The 10,638-nt window shown below is 33.8% G+C and overlaps 1 protein-coding gene across 1 annotated transcript; it reads left to right on the forward strand.

Moving 5' to 3' along the window:
• The first annotated feature begins 2,129 nt into the window (after positions 1 to 2,129).
• LOC132280946 (glycosyltransferase BC10-like) lies at positions 2,130 to 5,380 on the forward strand. The gene is made up of 2 exons (XM_059782693.1): positions 2,130 to 2,720; positions 4,739 to 5,380. Exons 1-2 carry the CDS (start codon positions 2,130 to 2,132, stop codon positions 5,378 to 5,380), a joined length of 1,233 nt encoding a protein of 410 aa, XP_059638676.1.
• Positions 5,381 to 10,638: the final 5,258 nt, after the last annotated feature.

The raw sequence follows: 10,638 nt of genomic DNA on the forward strand, positions 1-10,638 counted from the left end.
ATAAATATGCATTAAATAATAATACATGAAATATAACTGCCCAGACAAATAATTATGTGCACGACAAATCCGGTTACGGGTCCTGCCTGGGACCTCCCGACCCGAAAAACTGAAAAATGCTAAAATTGCTAATAATGCATTTTTAAGAGTCCTGAACTTGAAGAAATACCCAAACTAACTCTCGGAAGGCACACCCACGGTGTTCGGCATGCAAAACGAGGTACAAAAAAAAAAAAATCTCAAACAATTTCTGAAAATAGAAAATAGGAAAAATTAGAGATCATCACCCTATGATCAAAAAATATTTTTAGGGTGATATATAAATTTAGATAGCTTTTGACATGAGGGGCCTCTTCGTATTTATCTTTAGCACTAGTTTGGATTATATATATATATTTTTCCTTTCCCCTAAGTATTATGGATTATTCTTCTTTCTATAATACAACGCTGTTGCTTGCCTTGGTAATAAATAAATAAAAATTCCTATCACTTATCTTATATATTTACCAAAAATTCAAAATAAGTAGAATAAGAATAAGAATAAGAAGTACCATAAATGTTTGAGACGTACAGTATTATTTTTAAAAATTATGAATTAATTAAAGAGAGATGTTAATTAGAAGTGGACAATACTTCTAATGTGGATATGTATTGTCCTCACCTCTAATGTGGACCAATAATAAATGAATGTGTCATTTTTAATTACCAAATCAAATGTGGTATGCGTACATATTCACTTACAAAATCATAAATGGTGGGGTACATACATTATCTGTGCTATAATAATGAAAAAAGATATGTACATTTGTTATTGATCCATATCAATTATAAGGATAGAGTACATCCTCACTGTTGAAGACCTAAGTATTATAAAAGTTGTAAAAATCCTAAAAAGGAGAAAAAGTCGGTAGGGTACTACCACTTGCCTTATTTATCAAAATAAAAAAATCAGTAGAATAAGAAAGACAATAAATGTTATTGACATAGTAATTATATTTTAAATTTATTTAAATGTTAGAGACGGAGTAATTATTTTTTAAATTTTATCTTTCAAATTTATTTATGAAATCACTTTTGAGTTTTATTTATTTGTTTATGTGTTAAAATCATCACAAAAATAAAACCAATGCTATCATCCCAAAACAATTATATAAACCCCTATACTAAAAAAAAAAAATTATCTAAAAACTTTGTTAGTTTTCAAAAATCTATCAAATTACCACATCCGTTTAGTTGCCATAATAAAGAAACACGTGTTTATCATGTGCTAACTTATTAATTTTTATATTGTCGGGATTAATGAAATATATATATTTTGTACAGTGTCCCCTGAATTTAATTTCTGGCTCCCGTGAACCCTTTTTGTACATATAACAAAATTAGAATGAAGAACCACTTGGCAGAGAGGCATTCTTGGGGACTAGTGAGTGTGAAAAGGAAATAAGAAAAATGAGTTGGATTTCAATTTTTGTAGAGCATATGTATGGCCTTTAAACGAGCTATTTTGTACCACAAACGAACTTTTGCCTAGTTTTCACTAATAAATTGATAATAGTGGTAAAAGATTAATTATGGCCATGAAATTTGCGAAAAATTGGCCAGGAAATTGATAATTATGGTAATAAAATCAGTTTTTGGCCAAAACATTTCTTTGGTTTCCAAAGATTTTGTGGCAAAAAGTCATAATTTGTTGTAGTATATATCGATAAATGTTCAATAAGACTTTTATTAGAAGATTTACCTACAACTTCAGCAGATAAGTGTGTTCTTGATTAATTATTAAATTTAACTCTAAAAATCGCGAGGGTGAAGCATCAAGGGAAAATTAATGTTGAGAGAATCGCAAAGGACGTGATGAATATGACGTTTTGATACTAATCAGATATACCTATATATATATATAATTCATGTGTCCATGGCGAATAATAATATAACAGTCCGTGAGGTGTTTTGGGATCAAATTCAACAATCTTCTTTTACAAGGAAAACCCAAACTTCTACCTTCCCAGAATCTCTCTCTCTCTCTCTCTCTCTCTCTCTCTCTCTCTCTCTTACACACACAACACACAAAACCTCCCTCTATTCCATACCAACATCTTTCGTCTCTCTTTTGCTCTCTCTGATGCAAGATGGTGAATGAACCACAACAACAGCAGCCAACCTCCTCAACTGCCAAGTTCTCCAATCCTCATAATCTTATGTTATATTTTCTTTTCTTTGGCTTTGGTCTAGTTATTGGTGTTACACTTGGCTTCTATCCCAAAGATTTTTCCTTCAAGTTGCTATCCAAACAATTCCAAATCCAAACACCTCCACCATCACCACCTCTTCTACCATCAAAGCCAAATGATCAGAAAAAACCACCACCACCGCCACTACCACTACTACCACCGCCGCCACCTTTCAAAAATGGCACTTTTGGTCGTCGGATTGGCTTGAAAGAATATCTAAGACCGCCTAACATGATGCACGACATGAACGATGAGGAATTGCTTTGGAGAGCCTCAATGGTACCCCAGATTCGCCAATCTCCGTTCAACCGCGTGCCGAAGGTGGCTTTCATGTTTCTAACAAGAGGAGAACTTCCAATGGCTCCTCTCTGGGAGAAATTCTTTAAAGGCCATGAACGACTTTACTCCATTTATGTACATGCTTCACCGTCCTTCAATGGAACTCTGCCAGAAGAATCTGTCTTCCATGGACGAAGAGTCCCCAGCAAGGTCAGTTTAACACAACCCCTGCCCCCCCTTTTTTTTTTTTTTTCAGTTAATTAGTTTCTGTAAAAGCCTCTTAAATAAAGTTATATCAGTTCATGAGTTTTTTAGTAGTATGTTTTCAAATTTGTATAATTAATTAATATATATATATATATATATATATATATGGTAGTATAGCAATGCCGTACAGTTAGGGCACACGTATATATTGAGTAGTAGCATAAGTAATAAATAAACTAACTTTTCTCGCTAATAAATGGGTGATTTATTTATAATATTCTCTAATCGGGAAGTTAGTAGTATATTTTCTAACTTGGGTGTGTATATGTATGTATATATATATATATATATATATATATATATATATATATATATATATGGTAGTATAGCAATGCCATACAGCTAGGGCACATGTGAAATTTAAGTAATTAATATATATATTGAGTAATGATGTAAGTAATAAATACATATGTGGTAATATAGGTGTTCCATATCAGTGGCACTCTGGCGTCTTAGTGTCGGTATATTACATGTTTAAATAAAATTATATCAGGTCAACACATATATATTTTATTTATTTAAATCCATATTATATTATATATATATATATATATATATATATATATATATGGTAGTATAGCAATGCCATACAGCTAGGGCACATGTGAAATTTAAGTAATTAATATATATATTGAGTAATGATGTAAGTAATAAATACATATGTGGTAATATAGGTGTTCCATATCAGTGGCACTCTGGCGTCTTAGTGTCGGTATATTACATGTTTAAATAAAATTATATCAGGTCAACACATATATATTTTATTTATTTAAATCCATATTATATTAGGTCAAAACATATACTCCCCGTCCTTTATTAGCAGTTCATTTTTTTCTTTTTACATGTCCCAAATTAGTTGTCTTCTTTGAAAAGTCAAAGTATCTTTTTATTATATTTCTATCATTGTTCTTTTATATTTTTAAAAAATTTCAAACTTTGACATTATATATATTTAATGTTTGAAGAATAATTTAGTAATTTGAAATGGGGACAATGCATTAATTGCATGTCCCCTTAAAAAGTTATAAAAGAAAAGACAACTAATAAGGGACGGAGGTAGTATATTTTATATATTTTTATTTATTTAAATTCATATGCAAATATATTCATGATTATTTATTCATTAATGATATAAGAGTATAAGTAATAAATAAACTAACTTTTCTCGCTAATAAATGCGTGATTTGGGAAGTTTTTTAGTAGTATGGTAGTATGTTTTTAAACTTGTATAATTAATATATATATATATGGTAGTATAGCAATGCCATACAGCTGGAGCACATGGTGAAATTTAAGTAATTAATATATATATATTGAATAATAGAGTAAGTAATAAATACATCAAATTTAAGTAATTAATGTATATATTGAATAAGTGTAAGTAATAAATACATATGTGATAATATAAGGAATATGACTGGCACTCTAACAAATTTAGTTATATATAGTAAATTCGTATGGAAATCGTGAATTAGTAATTGCAAAAATTGAATTCGCATATTCGCTCCCAAATCACAAATTCGCGTGCGGAGTTTGAGAGTGAAACTTCTTTGGACAAAGATTTTGTATAGAATCTATTAATATCACACAATTGACAACCCCCCTCTCTGGAATTGCTCCTATTCAAGAAGAGTCAACCTAGACTTAATACTTCCTCACCAAGTTAGAACTCTAATTTTGGTTAGAAGATCTTGAGTTAGATTACATTCATAAAATTGGTATATGAAAATAATAAGGGTAATTTGAGCAAATGAATATATATGTTTATGTTCAGATTAATATTTTGGTCAACTTCATTTCTTTAAAACATTATGACTTATACTCCATTTATCAAATGATAAATATGAATCCATAACACCATATACTAATAATCTCAATCTCAATTATCCGCATGTCTGTCTCCACAGTACTCTTCTCGTTAGAATATATATATATATATGACAATTAATGCATGAATGCAGGGGGTAGAATGGGGAAAGGCTAGCATGATTGAAGCGGAGCGGCGCCTACTCGGCAATGCTTTACTGGACATATCCAATCAACGCTTCGTTCTCCTCTCAGAGTCTTGCATTCCTCTCTTCAACTTCACCACAATCTACTCTTATCTCATGGACTCGGAAAAAACCTTCATTGAGGCCTACGATAAACCAGGGCCGGTTGGGCGAGGCCGGTACAACAGGAGAATGAAGCCATTAATCAAGCCCCACCAATGGAGAAAAGGCGCACAGTGGTTCGAGGTGGACCGGGACCTCGCCATTGAGGTCATCTCCGACCGGAAATATTATCTGGTATTCAGAAGGTACTGCAAGCCCCCATGTTATTCAGATGAGCACTACCTGCCTACATTTGCGAGTTTGAAGTTTTGGTATAAGAATGCAAACAGGACTTTGACTTGGGTTGACTGGTCCAAGGGTGGGCCCCACCCAAAGGGCTTTTACAGAACAGAAGTAACCGTTGAGTTGCTGGAGAAGATGAGGACTGGGAGCCATTGTACTTACAATGGAAACAGAACCAATATTTGCTTCTTGTTTGCTAGGAAGTTCTTGCCAAGTGCTTTGGTTAGACTACTAAGGTTTGCTCCAAAGGTCTTCAAGTTCAATTGACATAGTACACAAAGGTTAAAAAAAAAAACCTGTTAGATTTTTGTACTGTAACAATCTTAGGGCACAGTGAGGAAGTGTTTCTTAATTTTTGTTTTTTAAGAATGTACATTTAATCAATTATTGTTGCTCCATTTTCAATCATTTTGATGTATCATTATCATTTCTGAAAGAAAAAAATATGCTTAGGGGGAAATATATATATTTATATACATATTCGACTTTTTAAAAGTAATAAAGTATCCATGTCGGACACATATTACTTGGATATGAGTATGAAATATATGTCCAACACTCAGGGCCGACTCGAGCCTTAGGCAACTTAGGTGGTTGAAGGCTCCAAAATTTTAAAATTTCCTTATATTAAGTTATAATATAATTATTTCCTAATATTATTAAACTCGAATAAATAAAATAACTTCTTTCATTTTTATTTATTTATTTATTTATTTATTTTTGTCTCTCCCCACTCGAATATTTATATCCTAAAATAACTTCTCTTTTCTCTCTATCCTCATTTATTCATTTATTCCGATTTTATATTAGGCCTCAAATATTTATATCCTAAAATAATTTCTTTTTTTTATGATACATAAATTTAATATTGGCCCCCAAAGAGTTACATCCTTATATGATTTTTTTTTTACCTCCCTTTTTCTATCTCATTCACGTTTTACAATAATTCATAACCAATATAGAAATTTAATAGGGAAAATTAGATTTTAGTGGCCAAACCTAAACAAAATTGCTCTAGAGTGACCATAAAGTCAAAAAAAGATGAATAGTCACCAATGCTGAAATTTAATTGCTAGTAAGTGACCATTTAAGGATTATTTGGTCAAAACAAACTTAAAGTTATGATAAACATTCTAAAAATAAATTTTACATGACAAAATTGCCATCCAATTCAAAGAATAAATCGTTAGATTCAGCATACTCCTCTCCCTCTCTCTCTCATTCATTGTTTTCTTTTTCCCTTTTTAGTTTGCAATTTATCAATTTAAAAAATTCAGGTTTCTTTATCACCATGGCCGCAAAACATAAATATTTATAGTGGCAAATCAAGAATAATAATTAAGAATAATTTGGAAGTTCAATCCCAAAATACTCTTTATATAATATTTATAGAGGCGAGGTCCTCCGACTATATTGCTCTAGTATATCATCCTTTTGCATTCTTTTTTCTATAGCCATTAGCGAGTCTTCTGCAATGGTGGGTTGGTATTGCTTAGGGACCTTAGTGCATGCTAAAGGATGGGGTAAAGGCTACATAAAGGCTCTTTTATCATCCTAGGTTGTGGTTACTCATTTTGTCATTCCAAGGCTCTTTTAGGGCTGCGAGCCCTTGTTTTAGTGCTTTCCCTCAGGCTGGATTTGTGACCTTCTTGTTGTATGATTTGGTGACATATAACCAGAGGATCAGATCAATTCAAAAATTACTCATTTATAATCAATTGATGCTAAAATAATAAGCAAGTGTTTATTGGGTTTAATGTATAGGGTAAATTTGTCCACTTATAAAATAATATATTATAAGAAGGACATTTATGTAATAACCATCAAATAGTCACTTGTTAGCAATTAAGTTTTAGATTTGATGATTATTCATCTTTTCTTGACTTTAAGGTCACTTTATACCAATTTTGGTCACCAAAGTCTAATTTTCCCAATTTAATATTAGGCCCAAAAATCTTTCTTTCTCTCTCCCTCTCTCATTCACGTTTTTTTACGCCAGGGTAAGTTACACCAACAGTAACATATTAAATAACGTTATTGTTTAGAAAAATAGCGAAAACTTTCCATATTCTTTCTTTTTTTATTATTTTATTTATTTATTTTATTTTATCTTCTTCTTTTCAACCAGTCTTCTCCTCCCACTCTTATTACAAGTTTAGAGTTGTTATGAACGGATTTTTATTCTATTGAAAAATTTGTAGAAGTATTGGATTTAAATTTTCTAAATCAGGTTCAATGGTTCTTTTTCTTTAATTATTTTTTAATTTTATTAACTTTTGTTAGCGTGTATATATATTTGTATATTTTGTTTTTGAGTTGTGACTAATTTTATTTATATTGTTGAAAAAGTCACTTTTTATTTTTCGCCTAAGGTCCCAGATTAGATTGAGCCGTCGGGCGAGTTACGGGTGTACAATCTCACATCGCCTAGGTAAGGGAAAGGTGAAGTGCTTATATGTAAGTGTGTTACTCCAATTTGTATGAGACCTTTTGGAGTAAAGCCCAAGAGCAAAACTGTACGGGCTTAAATAAGATATCATACTATGTGGTAGAGTGGATCGTTACAAATGGTATCAGAGCCTGACCAGCTGGAAATGTGCCGACGGGGATGTCGGGCTCCAAGGGGGGTGCCAATACTTTTGCTTGCACATGTACTTAAAAGACATATTCAATCATTCAATTATATTATATTATTTTATTACTTTAAGGGTAATTTATAATGACACCCCATGTTTGAGTTTATTACAGATTTACTAGTAACTATAACTTAGACACTTTTTGAATAATGACACACTATTTTATAAATTAGATCCAAACACAATCTTAAGTGACATAAAATGTCTAATATGCCCTACAAAAAAATATTATATTTTCATATAAAATATCAGCTCACCTAAAATGACCAAATTACCCTCAGTCAATATACACCAAATGTATAAATTTTTGGAGCCAATTGACACCTATCTCTCTCTACCCGTCTTCTATCTACCCAACACCACTCACCATCACCATTATCACCCACCATCGCTTACTTCTTCTTTCTTTCTCTCTCTCTATTCACTTACCACCGCAACCTCTACCCCCTCAACCACCACTCATCATCACCGCCACCACCCACTATCTTCACCTTTACCACCGCCCACACCTTCTTTTTCTCTTTCTCCATTCACTATCGCAACCTCCACCCCACGACTACCACCCACAATTAATTCCTTGCAAAACTTCGCAATGCAGACTATAACCACCACCCTAGCTTGCGATCAAAACCATAAAATTACAGATTGAAGATTGTCAAAACCCCTCAATATTTCATCATTCGCCAATTGACAGTCTCATCACCACATGCCACCACCCCCACCACACCCACCACCACCACCACCACTTCTCACCCAATTTGCAACTTCGTTCTTTTTTTACTCTTTAAGTTGAAAAGAGATCTAATTTCAACTGTTTCTCCCTCCCCGTGGCTCTACTTGTTCACCGATGGAGAAGCAATTTCGGCCATCTACAACGCATATGGCTAGCCACCACAACCATCACAACGGCTTCGGTAGAGGAATCGTAGAACAAGAACTCAAGAACGTATGTGATCACAACCATGCGATTGAATGGCCACAATCTCTTTTCCAACCCCATTGACACCTCCAACTCCAATACTAGATCTCGATGGTGATGTCTTCGCCTTCTTATCTCCCCATGACACCAACCGCTTCTTTGGACATAGCTTCTGATGCCTCCATCTATGTCCTAATCCTCCACTACTGTTGGGAGAGATAACAATAAACAAACAAGCGGAATAACTCTTCTCCCTATATGCAAGCAAATATAGTGTATCTCTACTTTTATATGTGCTGAAAATAATAGAAAAATAATCAATCACACCAAGCCACAAGAACATAAACAATTTTTTACGTAGAAAACTTCCCCAGTGTGACGAAGAAAAAACCACGGGACCTAGTCCAGTTAAAATCTCCACTATCAACCAAATGGGTACATAAAGTCTTCTCTAATCGTAATTAGAGGTTACAATACATCTCATCAAGATATCACCAATCTTGGCAAAAACAAAGAGAATTGGAGAGAAAAGTACCAAAACCCGGTTACTGTTCATGGGCACGAATCACTGTTTCTGAGTTATGAACCTCTCCTCCAAATTTCAGCTCGATCGGACCACGGACGAAGCGGGATCGGACGTTTGATAAAATCTGGCAGAATAGAAAAAACCTACGTTTTTCTTTTTTCTCTTGTGAAAAAAAACGGCTGATCTACGGCTGATCTCTCTCCCTTTTTTATTCTGACTTCCTTAGGGTTATTTACCCTAAAGAGCTGGGCTTTGGGCTTTAATAAAACTCACTTGGGCTTTCCTCCATATAGAAGGAAATAAACCCAACAAATTTCTCCCTTTCCGACTATGTGGAGGGAATCGCCATCCCGACGATCGAATAACAAACTTCAAGCTTCTCTCTTGGTAGGATCTTTGTCAACATATCAAAACCATTATCATTAGTGTGAACCTTCTCAAGTTCAAGTAACTTATTGTTCAACGCATCTCTGATCCAATGGTATCGTACATCAATGTGCTTAGATCTTGCATGAAAACTGGAATTCTTAGCAAGATGAATAACACTCTGGCTATCACAAAATAACACATACCTCTGCTGCTTAAGACCAAATTCTCTCAAGAACTTCTTTGCCCATAGCAACTCTTTAGTCACTTCCGTTGCTGCAATAAACTCTGCCTCTGTCGTAGAAAGAGTAATACACTTTTGAAGTCTCGATTGCCAACCTACAGCCCCACTTGCAAAAGTGATCAAATAACCCGAAGTAGACTTACGAGTATCCACATCCCCTGCCATATCTACATCTGTGTAGCCAACTAACAATGGTTGTCCATTTCCCAAACCAAATCTCAAACGGGAAGTGCCTCGAAGATACCTCATGATCCACTTCACTGCATTCCCATGATCTCTTCCCGGATTTGACAAGAATCGGCTAACTACACTAATTGCATGGGCTATATCTAGTCTTGTGCAAATCATTGCATACATCAAACTTCCTACTGCTGAGGCGTAAGGAACTCTTTCTATGTCTTCCTTTTCCTTATCTGTAGAAGGACATTACTTTGTACTCAGTCTGAAGTGGGTAGCAAGAGGAGAGCTAACCACTTTAGTGTTGTCCATATTAAACCTCTGAAGCACTTTTTCAATGTACTCCTCTTGTGACAAATATAACTTCTTGGCATTCCTATCATGACTGATTCTTATGCTAAGAATTTTCTTTGCTTGCCCCAAATCCTTCATAGCAAATGACTTACTCAATTACTTCTTCAACTGGTCAATCCTTGAAGCATTCCTGCCAACAATCAACATGTCATCCACATAAAGCAGTAGAATAATAAAATCATCATCAGAGAATTTTTTAACAAATACACAATGATTAGAAGTTGTCTTTTTGTAGCCTTGCTCCCCCAGAATAAACTCAAACTTTTTATACCACTGTCTCGGTGCTTGTTTCAAACTATATAG

The sequence above is a fragment of the Cornus florida genome, unplaced genomic scaffold, assembly GCF_030987335.1.
Source record: "Cornus florida cultivar Cherokee Brave unplaced genomic scaffold, ASM3098733v1 CherokeeBrave_3.0.0_Hap2_Chr11, whole genome shotgun sequence".
NCBI classification, from domain to species: Eukaryota; Viridiplantae; Streptophyta; class Magnoliopsida; order Cornales; family Cornaceae; genus Cornus; species Cornus florida.